The sequence below is a fragment of the Trachurus trachurus genome (genome assembly GCF_905171665.1).
Source record: "Trachurus trachurus genome assembly, chromosome: 20".
Classification (NCBI taxonomy): Eukaryota; Metazoa; Chordata; class Actinopteri; order Carangiformes; family Carangidae; genus Trachurus; species Trachurus trachurus.
Window position 1 is genome coordinate 6,612,270 of NC_139911.1, and position 24,205 is coordinate 6,636,474.

The 24,205-nt window shown below is 43.1% G+C and overlaps 1 protein-coding gene across 1 annotated transcript in view; it reads left to right on the forward strand.

The window, feature by feature from the left end:
• arhgap29a (Rho GTPase activating protein 29a) overlaps positions 1-24,205 on the forward strand; it is a 36,268-nt gene that overhangs the window by 6,722 nt on the left and 5,341 nt on the right. Inside the window, exons 3-17 of the mRNA XM_083995865.1 lie at positions 9,466-9,609; positions 12,499-12,595; positions 13,200-13,272; positions 13,703-13,763; positions 14,293-14,439; positions 15,316-15,380; positions 15,475-15,585; positions 15,710-15,790; positions 16,659-16,841; positions 16,927-17,064; positions 18,641-18,831; positions 20,631-20,800; positions 21,289-21,417; positions 23,252-23,350; positions 23,523-23,686. Coding sequence (XP_083851991.1) covers positions 9,466-9,609; positions 12,499-12,595; positions 13,200-13,272; positions 13,703-13,763; positions 14,293-14,439; positions 15,316-15,380; positions 15,475-15,585; positions 15,710-15,790; positions 16,659-16,841; positions 16,927-17,064; positions 18,641-18,831; positions 20,631-20,800; positions 21,289-21,417; positions 23,252-23,350; positions 23,523-23,686 — 1,853 coding nt within the window. The remainder of the gene's footprint in view (positions 1-9,465; positions 9,610-12,498; positions 12,596-13,199; positions 13,273-13,702; positions 13,764-14,292; positions 14,440-15,315; positions 15,381-15,474; positions 15,586-15,709; positions 15,791-16,658; positions 16,842-16,926; positions 17,065-18,640; positions 18,832-20,630; positions 20,801-21,288; positions 21,418-23,251; positions 23,351-23,522; positions 23,687-24,205) is intronic.

The following is a 24,205-nucleotide window of genomic DNA, read 5'->3' on the forward strand; positions in this document are numbered from 1 at the left end:
AACGGTTGGATCTTTTGGATTGCTCCCCTCTGGGATTAAAGTGCAGGGTATTGTGACATATGGTCGGCCCATTTATATCCTCTGCCTGTGGAAACAAAACTCCGACTGATGAATTGTTGCTGAGGACCATCAGCTGAAAATCTGTCTTTTGGCAGAGCCACAATGTGCGCAGTGATGTCAGGCTGTGTACAGGTGGCAAAACGATGCTGACATGTCAAGTTTAATAGCCCGAGTGCACTTGAAGATTTGTAAGTTGTTTTCATGTCGGTGGCCGAGGGAGCTCCCTCTCTGTGTGTGTCTCTCCCTTCCTTCCCTCTGCTGAGATTTATGGTTATAGGCTCTGTTTTTGCTGGGGAAGCTTTGTTCCAGGACGCTGTCGATGTTTGCCACACACTAAGACAGAGCTGCAGGATTCCCACACTGCACATGAGAAGCAAAGGATTGTGGGCCCTGATCAGGGGCTGTACTAGAGAAATACTGTATATACAGTCGTTTTGTTCAGCTGTAAAGCAATAGGGATACTGAAGGCTGCAGTGTCTTTTCCACAACTTGGCATTACCACATTGTTTTCTTACACGTATTCCTTAGAAGGAAGATGCCAGTTTACCCAGCACTCCCCCTTTCTGTGATCACTGGAGCTCCCTTCACCCTTCTTGGATTAAAGCTTTGCAACAAAGATGGCAAATTTATCCTCTCTGTAAGCTTAAGTAGCTCTTGAATCTGTGTCCTCGATCCCTGCACTGGATTAAAATAATATAGAATTAGGCAAATTAGACTCAATTGACATCCTGCACTTTTCTTTGGAAGTTATTCATTGACTAACACAGTTGTTGTTAGATTTAGATATCTCAACTAGCAGCCCTGCAAAAGCCATGTCCATTTATTATAATTTCATTTCATTTCATAACCTTTATTTAAACTCAGAGATATTGAGGAGTAACCTCATTTACAATATAGCCGAGATGAAACGCGAAACATATAAGGACAGAAGACAAGACATTTGAAACACACAAAAACATTACAGAATACCAGAATTTAAAGGTGGCTAGGATAAATTGAAACATAGTTAAAAGCAAGAGCAGTTAGAGGTAAAATAAGATGTAGTTATGGTTTTAAATTGTCCTATTGATAAAAGTGATGTAAGTTTCAAATGATTTTGCAGAGTGTTCCAGGTTGTAGGTGCACAGCAAGAGAAGCTGGTCTTTCCAAGAAGAACTCATAAAACATAATGTTTGTTGACAAGTATACCGGGATTAAAAAAATTAGGTCAACCGAATTATTTACATCCGCAATAAAACAAAATAGTGCAGGAGGTTAAATTGCTTTTGTCGTTACCACCCTGAACTACCCTGATCACCGTTTTACTGAAGAGCAAGTGTGGACTGGTTGGATGCTGCAGGTGACAGATGTTTCGGTTACAGCAGGATGTCATCTAGGTAAGTAATGGCTTTTACAATGCTCCTCTTGTTGTCTGGAGAACCCACTCGACTTGTTCTCTTATCACTGGCACTGATTGGAGCTACTCGTAGCACGGCGCAGGTATGCCGCCTTTAAACCTCCTCCGCTAACTCTTTGAAATTTCTTGTCTGCAACAACGTGTATTGTTGTGACTCCCTGAGTAGCAAGAGCTATATTCAGCATAATTGGCCTTGTTTTTCTGCCAGGGCCAACCTCAGGGCATGCTCGCATGTGACTGGGTCAGCCCCATGCTGGGCACAGCTCATAACTTGTTAAAGTCCAATGGAGCTGATGGGAGTGAGTGGGATAACCAGCCGTTGTCTTTGTCTGCAGCGCTCTGTTTAGGAGCCCAGTTGCTGTGCTCAGTGAAAGGAAGTGAGTCTCTGTTTGATGTGGAGGTAAACGGACTGAGCGTGAAGCATGGCCACGACCAACCGGGGTCGGTCCTGTCCGGGGAGACTCAAATTAGGTCCCATTGGGTTGTAGGAAGGGCAAGGCTGGAAAGTGGAGTTATTGAAGTTGGTTCAAGTTGTCAAAGTAAGACAAATGGCGTCTCTAAACCTGCATATTTCATATCGGGGCCCATTTGCTTTAGTATATTTGGTAGGGTGTAGATCATGTGAGATTATCTCCAGAGATCTGAATGCAAGGCCTGTGTTTACCTGAACTGTCAATGGTACCAATGCCATATTAAAAAAATCTTCCATTCACACATGAGCTCAAAATATTAGATGTATTTGCTCCAGTTCATTTTTATAATCTGGATAATTCCAATTGTATGCATTGAAAACCAACACATGTCCTTCAAATCCAAAGTTCGTAGATGTCATAGATGTTTGGGATTAGAAAAAGTCGTTGTATTTAGTACATTTGAGTCAATTAAATGTCTTGACAGTTATGAGAATGATAATGTTTTGAAGGTCTTTTTGCAGGCTCTCAAGCACACAAAGCCCATTCTCCCAGGATTAGGATGCTAGTAAAGCTGAACAGTGTCCTCTTGTTCTCAATGCTGTGTTTGTCCCCCAACCTCAGCCCCCTCAAATCCCAGTTCTGCCCCTTGACAGGTGTACTATAGGGGCCCGTCTCTGGACCGATCTCCCAGCTCCCCGGCCTGCTGATGTTTCTTCTTCTCCTGCCCTGCACAGCATGTGGAGAGATTGAAGTCTCTTTAGGCTAATGCCTGACCGGTCCTGCTGCCAACTAGAGGTTGCACGGTTGGGGGATTTGCAGTTTCCCTTAAAGAAAGCATAGTTGAAATGCCAGCCTTCAGAGCTTTGCATCAACAGTAGGCGGTGATGGTGGTGGTGATGTGGGGAGGGGGCTCCTGTCTTTCCTCACTGTGACAGACAGCTCCAAAGAGAAATGAAAGAGGGGGAAAAAACAAATTCTTCATTCCACACCGGGAATCTCATTTAAATGCGAATGTCTCAAGAGAGAAATATCCAAGGATAGACCTGTCCGATGCTGACAAGAAAGAGATGTTTGAACATTTAACGGGTCACCCTTGGAGTTTTGGACAGTTGTTGATGTCTTATTGGGTGTAGTTTTTAGTATTTGAGTGGCTATATTCAAGGTCCTGTCTATTGGTCAAACTCAATGTCAGGAATTTCAGCCGTCATTCAGCATAAATTCTCATTGGCTTTTGATTTCCTGAGCTAACGGCTAACAAGCCAAGACAAAGGCAGTAGCCTGCGGAGCGGGAACATAAAAGCCCCCCACCTAGGTGGAAGGTGCTGTTCCTCAAGCCTTGGGCTCCTTTTTTTAAACGCCAGGTCTTTGTGCGTGAAGTCATGGGAAAAAGAGCTTCAAAGGTGAATCAACTCGGCGTGAGCGCAGAAGTCTGGGAAGGCAAAGTTCGCCTGCCTTTTAGCAGCTGCATGTAATCTGCTAATCCGTAGAGTGGACCACCGGTGGTCTGTCGACGGAGGTGGACCAGGGCCACTGACCACAGGAAGTATGTTGAGGAGGGGCGTACGGGCCACCCATCGCAGTGACCCTACCCAAGTGTTAAAGGTTAAGTGGACCCATTTTGCACCAACCCCCCCCCTCATATTTGAGCAGAAATGTGGATTGAAACGATCGGGTTGGTTTTAACTGTGAGAGGGAAGTGTGAAAGAATTTGGCGTTTCACCCGAGCCAATTAAAGAAGAGTCCAATTGACAAAACAAAGGTTACCGAGTCACACAGTGATTGATTATTAGACCAACATTTGGTAGCCTGTCTTTTGAAGATGGGAGGGGGCGAGTCTCAAAGGAACCTCTCGAAACGTAGCTGCACCACGGCTTTTGATGAATGCGCAACTTCTTTGAAAACGACGAGTCCTCGTTGGTTATTTAGGGGGTGAGTAGCTGGAATGTCCAGCTGTGGTCCGTCTCAATGGGACACATTGTGAGATTTTGATTGACATTAGTCATGGCCAGCCTGTCCAACATCCTATTTAGCCCCCTCCGCCATGAGCTGCGTCCATTTGATCGGACTTCTGCAGACCCAGTTGTGACATGTTTAGTGATTTCACACTTGCTTTGTGACAATAAGCACCCCTCTGTTCTCTTGAATGTTTTGAAGCATAAATAATACATTGCTCCCATGATTTTCAATGCATGACTGAGCATACCAAGGTCACAGCGAAAGGAATGTTGCCAAGTCATATTGTGTCAGGCCCGAGTGGAAGTTTTGAGGTTCAGAGGGTCGAGCCTTATGGTACACATCAAGAAGAAGTGTCAGCATCTTTTTAGTCCTGCTGACAACAAGAAAACTGGCTAGCTCTTATATAATTGTGGAAAATAGTAGAGTTATAAACCCTTTAACGTAAAATTCTTTAGTCTGAAATTGTCCGACTCTCAACAAAAAGCTAGTTTTCGTTCTTACATGGATTTCTGTCTGTCCCTTATCTTTGTTAATACTTGACCCATCTAGTAACCTAATCAAGAGGATTATGCAAAATAACGTCACCTCTGATAAGGAGGATTTGTATATTACCTCTATAACCCTTTTGAAATGATGCTACATTTACTCTACGCTGAGTAGATCCAACTCTGGTCAAATAACCAACCTTGAATAATGTATCAACAGGTTAACTGTGGACCTGTATTGGGGCTTTTACTTTGGCGGTGCACCAAATAAATATTTCACATTGGGAAAAAAAAGGTGCACATTGTATAAATCAAAACTGTGATGTCCTCTCCGCCTGAGATCTTGAGGTCCACAGCTGTAACTCTGCATGTGAGCAGGTCTGCTCCATGTGAATATCAGAGTCTCTGCTCCACAGGAGCATCTGAATGTTTTGGTATTGAGGTGTCATCTCGATGGTGAATGATCCGACAATGTTTTCATTATGGATCCCCCTCCACCCCTGACTCCTTCAACTCCCGTCCCCGCTCCCAAACAAGAGGCTGGAATGTTGGGTTTCCATGACGCTAATGAAGTAAAAACCTGGCAATGTGTTGCTGGCAGCCTCTGAGCAGCTCCTGATCCGCGGCCTCCTTCTCATCAGGATCAGAGTCTGATCCCCCTGTAGCCTTCATTCACCAGGGCTTATTATGCCCAGGAATGTCTCTCACTCTCTCCTTCTCTCATAACCCGCTCTGAAGCAGGGATGTGGGGTGCAGGGGTAAATTTGGGACAAATCCCAAGGGAGGGTACTACCCCGAATCACAAACAAACCCCTTCCTCTTTTTTTTTCTTTTTTTAACACTCCCATACTCATTAAATCCCCTCCCCTATCACACATATGCACACATACGCCGACCCTTTCCCGTAAAAAAAAAAAAAGTGAAAAGCTGCCGTTGTGATTTATTGTTCCATAAATGCTTCATGTGGCTGGCCCATGAGGCGACCAGTCCCACTGTTTGCTAGTGGCCCCAGGGACAATGGTGAGTTTTTCAGCCCTCAAATAAGTCCTCAATCAAAACTCTGTGGCCCTCCCAAAGGGAAAACAGAACGATCTTCCCAGCAGCTTGCTTGTTTTTGCCGGTTTTTCAGATGGCCTTGAACCAATATTTGCAAACTAAAACATCTTCTCTCATTGTAGTTTTTCCCCACAATAAAAAAAAAAAGACAATAATGCAGCGGGGAGAAAAAAAAAGCACTTCTCAGACGTTCCCTTAATCGGCCCGTCTTGGTGGGAACAAGTCTTCTTCCCTTTGTCTCTTACCCAGAATGGCAGTTGAGGGGTTAAATAATCAGTCTCTGTACATTATCCTGTATCCTGCTGAGCTGGTGGACGCAACCATAATGTCTTGCTAATTAGCCTCCATTTAGGATGGTCCAATAGGCCACACAGCCCCCCATTGAAGACCGAAGCCCATGGAGCTTTTTGCAAAGGAAGACCCTCTGTCTCGTGGGCATTCATGGTGCGGACTCATCCTTAATAAACCCTACAGCTTGCCCGGGCCTGATGCCTCCAGGACTCGGGATTCAGTTACTCAGTCGGTGAATGGGGTCTATAGCCTGTGTGGGGATGATTTAGGCCATTGTGTGTACTTTGTCATTCAGCGCATAATGTCCATAAATGGGATCTAAACTGACCAGGACCAATTAAGGGCTTAAGGGGTGAAGCAGCTCGTTGTAAACTTTGACCCTTATCAAATCATTGTGGGCCGGGGTCCCCATACATGAGCCTGTGGGAGACGAGATCTTTAAGGAGACAGGGCTCTGTTAACAGTAATAGATGAATAGTGCAAAAATATAACTAAAGTACTTATTATGGATGTATGTTATTGTGTTTGCTTTAGACGCAGGTGCAAGTTTGGTCGCTTTTCCGCTGTTTTGCTATCCCTCCTCCTGGCGGTGCATTTGTTTTTAACAAAACCAGCCAGAAAGCAATCCATGGAGCAGTTATATATATATCATATATGATGTTACGACATGTATATTTGTGTAATCTTATCTGTCATAAACAAGAGATTATGGGTAAGAGGGGCGTGTTTGTGTCATGGTGTCACTGAGACGAGAGCTGGGACACCGGGTTGGAGGCTCTGATCTCACAAGGTTGGTTTTCAGCCAAGAGACGCTAGGTGGAAGACAGAGAGCCTCCATTCTCCCTGTAACAAGTTACAAGTCATTGATTTAACCATCGCAATTACTCCGAAACTGTTTAATTAAGGTGAAAATGGAGCAAGTTAAGGTGAAAATCCTGCATAGTTCCTCTTTAAAGGATGTTGCTTATAAATCCATTCAGTAGTTTGTGGTAGGAACTGAATATTAGAGAACATAATTTTCCTCATTATTCTTTTTAATTACCTTTTAATATGACAAATAATTCAGGCTTTTGTACATGAAAACTCTTTACACCCAATTGCATTGATTGTATAGAAGCAGAGCCTCGGTCTGGTTGTGCCAGAAACGAACCACTGGCCCTTTTCCTGCCTCGTGGGGAGTTGGGCAGCTGAAACAAAAGGACAAGAGGCCTTCATCATCAAAAAGCACCAGGTCCTCGGCACTGGAAAGAGCCGTGCGTGACATCTGATGAAGATGGATGAAGGTGGTTGCTATGGAGAGGGATAAGACTCTCCAGGTCCTGTGGAGAAACTTTTAGGCGAGCTAGAGGCAGCAGGGCACGTTGGCACGGAGCGGTTCAAGTGGTGGTGGAGCAGTCTGCAGCTGGTGTTTGTCTTATGTAATCGTTTTTTTTTTTTTTTTTTTTTTTGGTGGTCTGTTTGCTCAGTTCATTTATTTGTGTGTGAATCTTTTGCAAGTGTTTGTTGTTCACCTATAGCGTTATCTCTTGACCTCCTCTTGGAGTTATTACTGCACCTTATCCAATCACTCCAGGTCTGTGGGTTTATCTCAAGTGGCTCATTGTTGATTTGCTGCATTGATGACGTCAGTAAGGAGCCGAGAGTTGGGTACATTTGGTACAATTTGACTGACGGGTCTAAATAATGAAGGAAAAACTGTGACACATGCACACAAATGTTGTCGTCACAGCCTTTTCTGTCCGTGTTTATTCATTATTCATTATTTCCCACAGTATTTTTTTTTTTTTCCATTATTGTTGTGATGTGTCGTGACCCGTTGGTCAATGTGAACTTGTCACCTGGTGGTCAGTTGGCTGGATTTCCGGGTCAGGCCTCTGCTAGCATTGTCATGGCGGCCACACAGCCCCAGCATTATTAGCCCCACTGGCGGCACTATTTGTCCCACTCCAAAAAAGAGGGCTAACGAATAAAAGCAAAAATGGGAGACAGCTAAAGTCTTCCTGATCCCCTCTTCCATGAAGGGGTAATCCAGGGGTGATCGTCAGCACAAAATGTGGCTTTGACTGCCTGTATCCATTCTGTGTGTGTTTGTGTGTGTTTGTGTCTGTGTGTGCATTTTTTTTTTGTTTTCAGTCAAACTTTTACTTTTTTTCTAAGGAGCTGCGAGCAAAGGAAGCCTCACCGAGAAACAGTTGCTGGAAATAATACATGAAATATGTGAAATATTTATAACATGGATGGAAAAATAAGCATCCTGTATTATTTTGTGTTATTACAGCTGAGGACCAGGACTTATTTCAGTCACAATGGCAGTTGTGTGTGTGTGTTTGTGTGTTATGAGACAGGCAGGAGGGGGGATGGGGAGGCGTGTGTGTGCATGTGTGTGTGTGTGTGTGTGTGTGTGTGTGTGTGTGTGTGTGTGTGCCTCATCTTTCCTTCATTTCTCTCCTGTATTGGTCATCCTTGGGAAATCCGCCCACGCCAGCCACGTCACCACTTGGTCACTTTAGAGCTCAGTACGTTTTCCAATAAGTAGTAAAAACGGCCGTAACCTTGGGTCGTGTTCTCATTCCTACCGTCTCATTTATGACCTCATTCCTCAGCTATGCCAAAAGCACGTTATCAAGGTTACTCGATAGCCAAGTGTGTGTCGTTCTTTGTAAACGGCGGTGACTCACAGTCAGTAAAGTCACATCTAGTACATAAAACAACATACCTGAGATGCCAGGTTGTCTTTCCCCTGCAGCCTGAACTCCTAATTGCAGACCGATCACAGTGGGTCATGTTTGCTTATGCACTTGGCCTTCAGGTCAGCACCATTTTAAGTTTCATTCTATGTGTGTAGAGTTTGTTGTGGAGTTGTGTGCTGCTGCTGCTGCTATCCCAGCTCTGGTTACCCAGCCCCGGACCATTAGCTGCTACAGTGTTGACTAGAAGTGCTGTGAATGGATGGCAGGACCCTGACATGGCTGCCATGGTCACCCTTTCAACCAACAAAGCTGGAATGTCATGTAGTAATCCTGCGGCCAGAGAGGTTGCACCATTCACTTAAAAGCAGGGAGATTTTTAAATGGCAGGGGCCAATCAGGATTTATAACCCAGGACAGGATAGGCTGTTAATTGTTAAGATATAGAAAATACAGACTTAAAGAGGAACTATGCAGGATTTTTAGCTAAACTAGGCTACATTTTTACCTTAATTAAACAACTTTGGAGTAATTGTGATGGGTAAATAAATGATTTGTAACTTGTTACAGCGAGAATCGAGGCTCTCTGCCTTCCACCTAGCGTCTCTTGGCTGAAAAGTGAAAACCAACCTTAGAAAATCAGTGCCTCCGCTCCGGTGTCCCAGCTCTTGTCTCTGCACACCGCAACACAAACACGTCCCATAACCCGTAATCTCTTGTTTATGACAGATAAGACGACACAAATATACACATCGTAACATCGTATATAGAACATTATGTGCTGCTCTTTTGATTGATTTCTCACTGGCTTTGTTGTAAACAAATGCACATGGCCAGGGGGAGGGTTAGCAAAACAGTGGAAAAGCGACCGCACTTGCATAGTTCCTCTTTAAACAAGTTGTTTTGATGTTTTCATATTGATCTGTTGAGACACAAAACAGTATTACATTGATATTTGCAGTAATTTAGCCGAAGTAGTAATAAATATCCTGAGTCGAAACCACAGGGCCTCACTGTAATTGTCTGTTATTGTTAACATCCATTGAATGAGCCCTATTAAGTGGTTGTGGTTTTGCAGTGAAGTGGAATAATAAAACGGTCTTTGTTGCTTTGCTTTGCAGAGCACCAGGACTGCCTCCATCATGCGGTCCACGAGCGGCTCGGGGAGCTGCTGCGAGTCCTGAAGGCCATCATCAACAAACACCAGAGCCTCAACTCGGTAGACATCCTCAGTACAGCTGGAACTGTCATCGCCACGGTCAAAGGTGAGCCATGATGACCAGCCCTCCCTCAAACACACATCGGCTTTCCTGCAAAACATACCAGCTACTCCTCCGCTCTTCCTTTGGTCTGTTTTCTGTCTCTTCTTATCTAATCCCTCCCCCCTTCCCCCCTTTGACAGTTCTCCCTTCACTATCACTACGTCCCCTCTCTCCCTCTCACACACACACACTCTCTCTGTCTCCCCAGGTCTTAAAAAGAAAGATGTTTCTTGGAGTTTTCTAAAGCTTCAAAGCAATGCAGCTCTTCAGAAGTCACTCAAGGGGCCTAGAAATGCATCAGCATGTGTTTGAAACCCCATACAGAGAGAAAGAAAATAATATTTGGGAGTCAAATACCTGATTCAACAGGCGGGGAGAAGCGGTTGTCCTTTGTGCTTCGCCTGCCAGTCCAGAGGGAACTTCACAGAGGAATCCTTTTCATTCCCTCATTCTCTGAGATTATGATCTGGCATGCAGGTCAATTCTTAACTTGGCTGCCACACAAGAATCCCCCTGAGTATACCTTGTCTGAATTTGCATTGCAAAGAGCTGCATAGCTGTTTGAGGAGCTTTTTTATTTAATAAGGAATGTTAACACGCGGAACGGAGCAAAGTCTGAGGAGGCCAGGCACATGAATGCACCGAGTCCTCGTACACACGTGGGTGTGTGCTGCATAAACAGTTATTACATTCATGCAAGTCCTGTCTTTTGTGCAGGAACTTAACTATTGATGTGGCACTCAAACATGCTGATGCACAGTGGAGGCCCCAGATTTGATTTGACAGCTCAATAGTCACTCTAGAGAAGCCTTTGAATTTAATGATATTGCTTTAATGCGATTCTGAAGATAAAGATGAAAAAAACCTGCAGCTTTTATAAAATCTTGCATTATTAATTTGGCCTCTTCATCTCTCTGAGTTAGCACCTGTGTTTTGTAGCTTTTACAGCAGGTGTAATTATATAGTCTGTTGTATATCTGTGCATTGGATCATGCTGTAACCCGCTCTCTGCCACTAGGTGGCTCCCTCCCTGACCCCCACACAGTAACAAGGTGCTATCAGCTCTGTACTGGTACCGGTGTTTATCACCACTAAATCTCAAGAGCTCTGGTGTCACCCAACCTTAAGATGTAAAATGCATTATGCTACAATATATGAAGGTATGTCATGTGACCAGCAGGTTGTGTTTTATTCTGATCTGAATTTAACAGTTTAAAAAAACTAGAATTTAATTGGAAAGGTGAGAAAATACAGTGTGTTTCTTTCTAGTGGAGTTTGTGTTACATGTTTTCATTCATCACACTCTAAGACGCACCCCGACAGTCGATCACACTTTTTGTTCATAGAGTTTTCTCACTTCCTGTGATGCTTCATATCCAGTCGGACGCCTCAACACATCTTTCGCGTGACTCTTTATTATTAGAGGAGAAGTTCCTCGCAGATCTGAATTCTGCGTAGGACTTTGCAGCTGACGAGTGTTTCGAGAGTGTTGTGCTTTTCCAGTGAAACAATACCATTTTTCCCCGATGATGTAACTTCCATGTTTGGACCACTGGTTGGGGCCTGAGCGAGTACGGGCATTGTATTCCAGCAAGCCTCAGGATGTCCTGTTGGGGGTAGGGGCTGGACAGGAGCGGAGGAGATGTAACAGCACAAGAGAGTTGCGTGCTTTGAATGGTGGTGGCTACTGTAGCTGGTCTGGGGTTGACAAGAGGCTCCAAAGGCCCCACGGACATCGGACACATCAAAATCTGAAAATCTTTAGCACCTTTCTAAATAAGCCGTAACTCTTCTGGTGCCCAAATCAGAGAGAAGATTTTTTTTGCGTTGGACTTACTTTCTTTTTTTTTTTGGTTTTGGTTTTTGTTGCCTTTTCTGGATAGATAAACATTTTCCTGCAACTCTTAAAGAAAAGTTTGACTCAAGTCAAAGGAAGGAAAAGTTTCCGTCAATAGTTGTCACCGGTCGTGATCAAGAAGTCTAAATTATGTTTGACAGGAGAGGAGGATTTAACTGTTTTGAGGTGGGTAATTGGTAGTTTTCCATATTTTGGTAATCATTTAATGCAATGTGTGTTAGCTAATAGCTACTGAGGATACATCTTAGTAATTGTTTGGCACTGGAGGGCGTGTGTGCTCTCCAAGTTTCAATTTTATTGGCATGGATATTGAAGGACCAAGTCAAAAGACGCTGGGCAGTAATTAAAGAAACTGTTTTGAACCAGTCTTCATCTAAGATTTGAAACCCAGTCAAGATTAGTTTAACACAATGGGACTCTTTCCATGAACGTCCTTTTCTGCTCCTGGAGAAAAGAAGCAGGGAAGGTCGAGGAAATCACGGAGGCGGCAGAGCGGTGCGGTGATTCGCCAATTTCTTATTTCTTGTTTCGGTCTCACTCTCTGAACGTCTCTCTCTACCTACTTTTATTTTCTCTCTGCTCGGTCAGGACAGGAAGTTTATTGTGAAGACTGATTGCAGTCTTATTTATACTGGTGTTTTTTCCCCCACTCTGTCCTCTGTCATTACGGTGTTTAGACTTACAGCAGGAAACTACTGCTTTTCCAGATTACGGCCAAATATACACACACTTGCAGTCTTTGCTTATCTGTTCTGGTTTTAGGTACACAGTTGTTTTTGGATGCCTCAGATGGACTTTTCAATTTTTAAAAACGTCTGCACATTTGAGATAGGAGGTGAACAGCTCCTGAGCTCCCGCTGTGATTTGGGGGAGTAGAGCATGACTCAGAAGAGACTTTCATTGACTTCATACTTGACGTCATGCACAGGATGATGAATCATGCCATGGGTTTTAATCACAGGATGTCTTCAGAATACAGAGTTTAGCGTTGCTACCAAGGCCTGACTCTATCCCACTTTATCACCATTTGACAGGAGTGAACTTTAAGGAGGTGAACAAGGAGAACAAACAGAAGCTTTTTGGAGAGATCTACACCGCTATCGACACATTGGCATTCACGTTTGGCAATGTGTAAGTATGATGTCATCACTGCGATTGCCCATTGTTTTGTCCATTTAACTGCAGAATCTTAATTAAAAACCTTATCTGAGCCTTGTTTCTATCACCAATATGTGATTAAAGCAAAAATAAACAATTAATAATATGGATGATATGGAAACTTATACAACTGGCCCCAATAAGTACATAATATTAAATTGAGCATTACAGATGTGTCAATACCATGGTGATAAATACATATTGATATTACATGGATTTTTTTTAAATAGAAGTGTTGCATTACATATCAGAGGAGAAGAACTTGAAAAAAATGGGCATTTATAACTAAGAGGAGACAGAAAATGCTACAACTACTACTACTGATAAAAGATCCTAGCATTGCATTGTGGGTACTGTAGTTTTTGGAGCTTTAACCATGCTATAAATAGGATATTAAAGCATTTAGTGCATTTAGTGAGTATCTAAACTAAAAAGCAGGAATAAAAACCAGTTAAACTAAAATATAATGATGAGTTGAGTTTTGTTTTGAACAGACCCCTCTTGTATATGTTGTATCTGTGTTGACAAAGAGGCCGCATTGATCAATCTGTTGGTTTCTTTCCCTTCTTTCCCTCAGAGTGTCTGACTTCCTTATGGGAGATGTAGAGAATGGATCAGTGTTGGGGCTCCCCCTAACTAAGAGAAGCAGGGTAAGAACAACACAACAGTGAGCTGTCACATTGATCATTAACATGTTCCTGAGCTGTGTTTGAGCATCGAAAGTGAATGTACACCCCCTGTTCTTGTATAATGAGTTCAGTTACCACCCTGTTAAGGCCAGGAAGTGGCCTGCTGCCCCCGAATCACAGAAAGTGCAGAGTTCACGGGTTAAATAAAGAAGTGCTCGCAGCCTGGCGCATTTTCCCGAAACCGTCTCTGCAAAAGATGGATTAATTTCATGTATTGTTGTTTTCCTGCTGTCGGTTTTATAAGTGCTCCAAAGAGGAAGTCGAGGCTCTGATAAGCTTCGTTTTAAGAATGTTTGTGGAGCATATCGTTCTTTGAGTCGGAAATTCATCCACCCCTGCTGTTTATGTTTTTTTTTACATTTTTTTCTCCCCTCATCTGCCTGTATTTCAGTCTTTTGAGAACCTCTCCGTGGAATCTGGAGGATCCGGTCCTGAGAAAGATGATCCGCCAGGTAAGACAGGTCTCCATAACACACAGCCACTGTACTGTACTGTACTGTGCTGCTCTGTGAAAGTGAGGAGGGGAAACTAATCTGTCTAATTTGTTTTGGAAAAAAAGAAAGAGAAGATGATTCATAAATCAGTCTCAAGCTGAGCTACAGCTGCTGTTTCCGCTTCATCAGTCTGAGTTATTGCCTTTTTGTTTGAGCAGTGTCCATAGGGTTGTATGGGGGTAATAAGAGCACCACTAGCTCTGACGTCTTGATGACCGGTCTCCTTAACCCCTTATTAATAATATCCAGCAGTCCCTCGGCCCACTGTCAGCATTACTTACCCTCAAATGGTATTAGCCCATATCACACTCACACAAGGTCAGCGTGGGCTTTTCTCTATGACTCAGTCACAGATGTTGTGAGCTAAACGTAAGCCCGGCAGCGGTGACAGGGATGTTACGTTTACGTCGAGGTTTGCTGCCGCTGCCCGACATTTTTAAGCCCAGGTCTCACCCCGCCGCTGCTGTTGTTGTTGTCATGGTCACAGGGCCGTGTCCGCCGGTCCGGGTGGAGGAGGTGGACCGGACGCTGCAGCGGCAGGACAGCGGGGTGGAGTCGGCGCTGCTCTACGCCAAGGCCTGGTCCAAGTACACCAAAGAGCTGCTGTCATGGGTGGAGAAACGCCTCAGCATGGGTGAGTTAATTATACTGCACAGGTGGAGTTATTTCTGGAGGCAGCAGCAAAGCAGAACCACAAAACAACATTGCATCTACTGTGTGAATCTAGGAAAAACACAGGGACTATGAACATGCAAAACAAAAAACAAAGTTACATCATCACACCTGTGTAAGTGACATGTTGGACCACACCTCAGATCCAAACTAGTTTTTATTATGTAACAGAACTGTGTTCCTGGGAACTCCTGTTTAAACTTTTGCCCCCAGTTTCAAACGTTTAATGTGAAAGCAAAGTAAAACAGACACCACAGTCAAAATACAATACAATACAATACAATACAAGCATTTTATTATCTAGTCTACGAGACATATCCCATTGGTCCTAATCGCAGCAGCATGCAGGTCATGTTGGATGAAAATATTCTAAATTATTCTCAAGTCACGCAGAATTCAGGTTGTGGCCCAAATGTGGGTATTATTTAGATTTAAATTCCAGTCAAATCACCTGAACTGGACTTGAAAACAATGGCGTCTTATCCAGGCTCAAGGTTGAATGTGAGAGTGTGAGTGTGAGAGCTTTGTGTGTGTTGGGTTCACTGGTTAATGAATGGACCGGTCTAATACTCCAGTCAACACGGCGACACAAAGCGCTCAGTCAGGTCGTACAGTACGTTTGTTATCAGGCGAACAGACGGCGTGTTTGTTTATTCAACACATCTACTCTCTGACTAATGCTTTATTTACTGATTAGTTTCAAAGATGTGTCTCATGACTCAAGGACATAAATTTAATGATTTTCAGTCTGTTGTATATTAAAATAAGATCCAACAATTAAAAATACGCATGTTAAATGCAAGTACTTTATTGTTAATCTCTGTGTGTTCGTTTCTAGATATTGAGTGTGCAAAGAGCTACGCCAAAATGGCCGAATCTGCCAAGACGCTTGCAAGTCAGCAGGTGAGTAGCAGATATTGGTGCAAAAGTTGATGCCAGCTGTTACTGTAGTAGGTGTGAAGGCATCAACATTAAGACTTTCTTCTCTCCACTGAAGGAATTCATGCCTTTCCGTGAGATCTACACGACGGCCTTCAAAAATGACAGTGAATACAGCCAGTTGGTACTTCAGACTGCAGCGGTGCTCCAGAGCAACAAGTTCATACAGGTAAACAGCGATAAAAAAAAACGCAGAATGCATTTCTGAAACAGTACTTTTTTTTGTGGGTTAATGGAAACAAGAGGAAACACTGACTTACTGTGTGTGTTCGTGTGTGTGTGTGTGTCTCCAGCCTCTCCTGGCCAGAAAGAATGAGCTGGACAAACTACGAAAAGAGGTCAAGGAGCAGTGGCAGCGAGAGCAAAAGAAGATGGTGAGCTGACAGACACAGTGAAAAGGCCCCTCACACAAATGCTCCCAGAATCTAAAGCTGTTTCTCTGACCTGTGGACTCGGTCCAAGAGTGGAGAGGCAGCCCAGTGTACACATGCATACAAATGCTTTGTTTTGTCAGGTAGTCGTGCAGTGAGCCAGGACTATCACTGTGTTCCACCTTTAGTACAAAGAGCAACACTGGTGGAGCTAAAAACACTTTCCACTGTAACTGGGCATGATTAGTTGTTTATATATTAATTGCTTTTTAACATTGAGGTAGATTTTGACACTAATTAAATTCCTACTTTTAGAAAATATGAACAAAATATTTCTTTAATATTGCATAAATCACTTTGGTCTTATTTACTGTTAACTTTAAACTTAAATTATGGGTCCAAAACAAAGCTGCTTTTGGTTGTATGGAGTGATGCAAACTGCATTAAAGGGATAGTTCAACATTTTGGCAAATTGGCCCATTGCCATAATCCGGTAACGTTCTGTTATTATCTCATAGCGTGGTGAATGTGCAGGTCACAACTTGTCCACCAGAGCGTTTTGGAGTTGTTGGATTGTGTATTTGATGAGTTTGATGAGGGAAACCAAGAAATCCCATCAGCCTCCGTAGCGTAGCTCTGAGCAGCTCACGGCTCTGCTCCACCGTTCTAAAAATAGCTTGCACCAACAATTAAAGGTAACAAACCTACTGCTAAAACTATAGGGATTATGGCAATGGGCCAATTTGCCAAAACGTTGAACTATCCTTTTAAAGTGATGAAAGGATCAGCAACTATCAGTTGTATGTTGCTTCTCCTCCATGGGTGCTTGTTCTGTGTTTTTAACTTGACTTAACAATGTGTTTGTCTCCAGCACGAGGCAGACAGCGCCCTGAGGAAGGCTCGGCTGCTGCAGGTCCAGCGGCAGGAGGAATACGAGAAGGCCAAAGTGTCGACCAGCCGCCTGGAGGAGGAGCAGATGGGAGGAGGAGGGGGAGCGGCGGCGGTCAAACAGCTGGAGAAGAGGCGCAGGCTGGAGGAGGAGGCTCTGCAGAAGGTATAGTACAGCACCTGACACCTCTGACTTTTATGAAATCATGAAACAGGATGAAAACCAGATCTGATCTTCCTTGTGTTTGCAGGCTGAGGAGGCCAGAGAGCACTGCAAAGCTTGTCAGGTTGATGTTGGAGAGAAGAGGGTGGATCTCGCCAACACCAAGAGTGAGATCATCACCCAGATCAGAGAGATGGTCTCACAGTGCGACCTCACCCTCAAAGCTGTGAGTTCATGTCTTTCTGCTTATTTAAAGTTCACACTAGACGAAGTACACTGCAAAAACTCAAATATCTTACCAAGAATATTTGTCTTATTTCTAGTCAAAATGTCATTTCTAGTCAAAACAAGTCTCATTCTACTTAAAATAAGGGGGCTTTCACACCTACCTCCTTTGGTCCGGACTTTCGGACTTTCCAGATAGTTCGGATCAAATTGACAGGTGTGAAAGCTCCCCCGGACCACGGTCCGGACTAAAGACCGAGTCTTTGGTCCAGCCTCAGGAGGTGGTCTCGGCCCGGACTATCCTGGACCAAGGTCCGCTGCTGCGTAGTGTGAAAGCATTTTTTTTGGAAGGTTCGAACTATCAGACCAAATACAGGAAATAACGTCAGATGCGCTTGTGCCGAAAAAAGTAAATAAACAGAAAAAAAGAGGAGCCGCGGCAACCGGCGGCAACACTTGGGGAGAGGAGGAGATCATTATATCCAGATTTGGTCAGAGGGAGGGGTGTGTCAGTGTAGGCTACACTTGTAAACGTTTACACGGAATTAAACAGTAGAGTGTTTAATATAAATCCCCAAACGATACATGCAAGCCTATTTTTTTATATAATGACCCGAATATATATTTTTTCCGCCGAAAAAAGTCTGAAAAAGACGGATCAGCGGGTGACACCAAACAACGTCTGCCCCAGCAAGTCAGAGCTTTTATTTCTCTCACACTCACACACAAGTGACCTGGAGAGATGCAGCCGCATCTGACAGGAGGATCGCGCGTGTGTGCGCATAGCGTGTGTGTGTTCCCCTCCACTACACAAAACAGCTGATCGCTGATCAATGAGAGCATTTCGCCGCGGCACAATCCTCTTTTTTTCTCTCCTTTCATCAGCTCTAAACTCACTCTTCTGCACCGCGATTACAAACCACAGCGTGCATTTCAGCAGTAGGCTATATTTTTTCTTTTCTTTTTTTTACACATATTTTTATTTTATTTTTTTCAGAGCACTTTCTATGCGCTAACGTCAGACGCACGCTCATCCGTCATGACGTCGGTAGATCCTTTAGTCCGCTGGCATAATAGCAGTGTGAAAGCGAACTTTACTGGACTATATGGAAACAATGTAACAAAAAAAAAAATTAAGTCCGGACCTTGGTCCGGACTATTAGGTGTGAAAGCGCCCTTAGACTCATCACATAAAAAGTAGCTTGTATTTAGACAGTTTTTACTTCTTTCAAGCATATTTTCACTTGAAATAAGTAGAAAAATCTGACCGTGGAGCAAGTTTTTCTTCCTTATAACGAGCGCAAAAAACTTGCTTTCGCTGGCAGATTTTTCTACTTATTTCAAGTGAAAATCTGTTTTAAACAAGTGAAAATGATCTAAAAACAAGTTCATTTTTAGGTGATGAATCTTATTTTAAGTGGAAAGAGATTAGTTTTGACTAGAAATGAGACATTTTGACAAGAAATAAGACAAATATTCTTGGAAAGATTTTGAGTTTTTGCAGTGTAATAACAGACACCTGCAGGATAATAACAACATTTGTTTCCTTTTTTTTTTTAATTTCTTTTTATTTCCAGGTGACGGTGAACTGGTTCCAGCTCCAACAGGCCCAGGTCGTCTCGCTGCCCGTCAACCACCAGAGTCTGTGTGAAAACGCCAAGCTGTACGAGCCCGGCCAGCGCTACATCGACTTCGTCAGGAGTTTGCCCACAGACGGGCCGCGCCTGGAGTCCCACTCGTGTGATTCAGCTGTTACACAAAACATAGGGTGAGACGGCAAAACTCTGCTCACGCATCGTCCTAATCTGATCCCAGCCTCCTTTGAATCAGACACAAATCTGATTTTAGAGGTTTTGTGCCCAGAATTAACTGCGTCTATCCTCTCAGTCATCAGTGTTTATGTTTATTTGTCAGATTCCTATCACAGAAATGACTTAGTTATTCTTCAAAGAGAAATAAACAGCTCTCAGAGGGTTAACAGTCACAGCCGGGGTTAGTTTAATTTCTCTAATTTCGTTTATTTGAAAATTTTCAGTGAAAAGAAAAAGTCCCATTCGGTTAATGATTATATTCTATATTTATACGCCGAGTCAGGAGCTTAAATGTTGTATCACAGGGCTCTGTGGGACTCCGTGAATGTTTATTTATGGTAAACAAATGGTTGTAAATGCAGCGGTGCTATAGACTGAGGTGCAGTGACTCAGGGAGCGCTTGTTTTGGAAAGCGTAAAACAATTGGGGTGGACGGAGCTTCCTGCGGAAATGACTGCGGTCACGGGAGAGAGGAGCCGGGGCAGCGGGCTCACCATCGGTTTTACTCCAACCTCTTTGAAAGGTTTCAACCCTTATACATACACACACACACACACACACACACACACACACACACACACACACACACACACACACACACACACACACACACATTGTCTCTGGATTAAATGGGAAAACATGGAGCTTATTCTATATTTGGGCAAATTCAGCAGCACCCAGCTCTGGTGAAAGCTTTGGGCCTGAAATTTGGTTTCCTTTTCAGAGAGTTTTGTTGACACAGGTTTGTGGTCTCTCACTCTCTCACACACACACACACATACTCACACACGTACACACACACACACACACCAGACAGATGGAAATAGGAGAGTGCTTTGTTCTCACTTAGTTTTCTCCCCCACCCCCCAACTCTGATCCCACTGATCAAAAGAATTCAGTTTGAGAGAGGAAATGAAACACACACATACACATATACACATATACACACTCATATGCACCCTCATCACTGGTCTTCAAGAGGTTAAATATAGACCGCTGACCTACATACTGTACTATATAACAATGGCTGGCCCTGGTTTTAGGCATCAGCCGCTCTGGAGCCCATCTGAGTCAGTTAATCATCGTTATTCTCTAATTAACAGCCGTCTTTGATGCTAAAGTGTCGACTGATCTCATGATATCAGGATGATTCAGGCAGGGAACGTGTTGATAATATAATTTGATAATTCAGTTTGGGGATTACAGAGACACTGATCTAATTTAAAAAAAAACATCTGAGATGTTATTGCTGGAAATATGAGAGGAATGACTCTGAACTGTTAGATTTCAGGAGCATTTTCACAGTCGACATTGAATTAAATGAAAGTGTTTTGCTGTTCTGGGGTGTTTTTATTAAAGACTGGAGGAGGCGTTGTATAATGTCTGATTAAATTCATTGTTATGATTACAGATTTCCCCATTAACACAAACATTTTTATATTCACAGCTGTTTAGTTTCCTGAGGTTGAATCAATCTGTCCAACACTGAAATTTAAAGATGAGGAAACACACTGGACTTTAATGATATGATTTTACAAGAGTGTCAACAATGTGTGACTGTAAACGCTGCAGTAACGACCTCTTTCATCCTGAACTTTATAGTCTCCTATTATAATCACATAACTGTTTTAAAACAACTTTCTTATTTGATATTTAATATGGGCACAGAACTCCGATCATAATGAGTGTCCTGCCTTCAAAAATTCAGGTTTTGTATGTTCGCTATAAATATTTATTCCACTGTTTTCCTCCCCAGGCTGCCTTTCAACAAGCGCTCCCTCAGCGGCTGCCACTCGTCCCACAGTAACCTGTCACAGGCATCCGTGAGCTCAGACCTCCCTGGTGGAGATGAGATGGACAGCCCCATGGGCGCCCAGCACACCAAGATAGCAGAGCGGCGCTCCAACAGCAGCACAGACATCCAAGGTACGCATGTTTTACATCAGAGCATGTGAAACTATTTAGGCAAGTAGCTGTGTTGCAGTGTTTTGCCACACAAACATGTAGTTACTGGTCCGAACACAGTCATTATGATGTCATGTAGAAATCATTGTTTGTGTCAGACCGCCCTGAACCCTGACAGCAAAAGGCTGGTTTGCTTTCTGAGCTGTCGTCATCTTTGTTTACGAAGCTCTGTGGGTACATTTCATTACAGAACAGACAGAGATGAGACATCATGTATTTCTTCAGTCATCCAAAAGATTGTAGAGCCAAGTACAAGAACTACAAAATGCCATATAAGGAGAAATCCAATTTCCTTGTTGTTTCCCTTTGTTTTGTTTGACTTATCTTTGCAAGTTGGGTCGAAACAGATCTTTTTATTACACAACAGAGAGAGATTTAAGTAACTCTGATGCCGTTGCACATGACTGACATGTTATTTATCAGTATTGTGGTTGTTTTTTTTTATCCAGCACTTCGGATTCAGGCCCCGTTTCGTCCCTGGGCCACGTCCGGCCAGGGTGGAGGGATGTGCAGCGATTCAGAGAGCGCCGGAGGGAGCAGTGAGTCCCGGTCCATGGACTCACCTACGGCAAGTCCAGGTAGGAGCAGTGTGCCTTAAGTTTCAAGGTTTAAATGGAAGAAAACATGCATACTTGGTGCTTTTAATAATGTGTTAATGGTCAGGGAGATTATATATTATAAAATGATTAAGAGATTGTCCACAGTGTTGTGATAGGCTCAAAAACAAAATCAACAAACTGTTTGTGTTACTTAACGGCTAATTACCAGTAGGAAAAGCCAACAACTAACATCTTGATGTGTCCTTTTGATGCTCCGCGTAAACCTTTTTCCTGCCGTCACATTTTTCAATCAAGGAAGTCAAAACACCTCTGAAGTTTGGATGTTTACTGTGCAGCCAAACCAAAAAAAGCCTAACTAAATCAATGTGTTTCCCACACTCATTACACAACACCTAGCTCTAACTATCAGATGGGTCTGGTTTGTGTCGCTGATAAAGCAACCACACATTGCAAATGATAGACAGGATGGGCATTCCTCAGCGCTGACTGTCTTAAACAGCCCGGGGGCCTCCGTGCACTTTTCTTCCCCGATGAACTTGATGTTCACCCAACTTCGCTGGCATGTTATCTGAAGATCCAGGGGCTTAGCAACCACCGACAGTGGTGCCTCTTTTGTTTAACATTATGCAACTGTATCAGTCAGCAATGTACACAAACGTAAAATAAAAGCAGCTTCGGTGGTCGGGTGTCTCCCAGTGTTTCCTCTGTTGCCGTGCAACAGGGCGTACTGTACGTGTCACAGTGTAAAGTTATTAGAAGAAGAATAAGAGAGACCTTTAAGTGTTTGCAGGTGGACACATATTCTCTCACTGTAGCTTTTAAAGCTCTTTCACTTATTAGATTATTTTACACTATTATCTGCTGCAGTGGTTCTCAACCTTTTTTACATCAAGGAACCCTAAATTGACACAAATTAGACCAGCAAACACCAGAAATACACAATTATTTGTTCTGAGACTGAATAATATTACTTTTTTTGTACATTCAAATTAGGGCCAATGGCGTGAATTCTTGGAAATATTATAGAGAAATTTCTGGAAAATAGTGGTACAAAAACGTTTAAACATTTGTAGGGAGAAGTGGTTAAAAAAATGAAAAAAGTAAAAAATTTTCTAGAAAAAAAGTGGTGAAATTGTCAAAAAAAAACAATAATAATAAAAATTCTCAAAAAAAAAAAAAAAAAAAGAAAAGTGGTAAAATTTCAAGAAAAAGTTGGGGACCCCCTTCAACACCCTCAAGGACCCCTGGGGGTCTCCGGAGGTTGAGAACCACTGATCTATTGTTCACTGTTATAAACATACTGTATATTCACTGGTCTTAACAGTAAATATTAAGACAGCACCATGTTTCCTTCTATCTTGAGCTAATTTGTGTATCAGATCCTTCCTTCACTGGGAGAGGATGGCGGTTTTGTTAGTAACACTGTATGTGAATAGGATGAAGGGTAGTCTGCCATTTCCAATTGTACTGAAGTACCCACCATCACTCGGAGTGTAAAGGCTGTAGGAGTTTATCCCTGATGAGACGGTCGGGGATGAGCCTCCTGATTGGCTCAACAACACTGTTAAAATCAAGTCTATTGGAAATCATTGATCAGTCAATGGACGTGTGAATCACCCAGCAATCCACCACCGGATTGTCTCGGTTATCAACATGTAGATGGACCACACCTCGTCAGCGGTGTTGCATTAAATACAGGCGGACATCTCGGTTCGTGGCTCAGTGCTTCTCAGTTTCATGTAGAGAACAAACAGGCAGCAGGAGGAGGAGAAAAAAAGAAAGTAAAGAAAGTGACTTTAAGTGACTGTTGTTAAGATGTGGACTCACTGGTGTGTTATGCTGTACTGCTCAGGAGACTTCAAGAGGAGATTACCCAGAACCCCCTCCACCGGCACCATGTCGTCTGCCGATGACCTGGATGAGAGAGAGCCTCACTCGCCCTCAGATAACGGTGAGTCAGACTGAGTGTTTTTATTAACATCACACATGTTTCAGTCTGTTTGTTCTAGATTTTCTTACATATTCGTCCATATTTTCCTTGTCGATATTATATAATCTCTTAATATGGTGATTTTCTTATTCTCGGGGTCTTTTTACACTCTCTTTCTCCTTTTGCTCACCAGGTTTAAGTGATATTGTAATAGAAACAGCCAGCTCCCCGGGTCCCTTTAGAAACACCCAGATGTCCAAAGCAGCTCAAACCCACAAGCTAAGGAAGCTCAGAGCGCCCTCCAAGTGTCGAGAGTGCGACGGCCTCGTGGTGTTTCACGGAGCAGAGTGTGAAGAGGTAACCTTGGTTTCTTCTTTCTTTCTTTTTTATCATTATTATTAATTTGTTTTTTTGGTCCAAATGAGTAGAACCAACCAACCATGACTCACTCTCGCTCTCTTTCTCTGAGTTCAAGATGGACATTGCCAAAGTTTCACAATGGCTTCTTTTATCATTCATGGAATGTAAAAAATCAAACTAAAACAAAAGAGAGGGAGAGAGAGAGAGAGAGAGAGAGCACCTCTGCCCTCATCAAAACACTTGAATGAAGGGGGAGAGTTGAATCTGGCCACAGACTCTCCTCAGAGACCGAGTCCACCAACTGGTCTCAGTCGGGGGAACGGGCAGTGGAAACTGAAGACCTTTTGTTTGTCTTCTGACGAATCCCCCTCTATCGACCTTGTGCTCCCCCCCGACTGTTTATTTTAGATCCAGTTTCTTTCCATATTTATTACAAACAATGAAGAAGACAATAACAAAAGTGTTGCTGGATTTTTTTTAATGCTTGGTTATGTAATGCTGATAAACACACACACA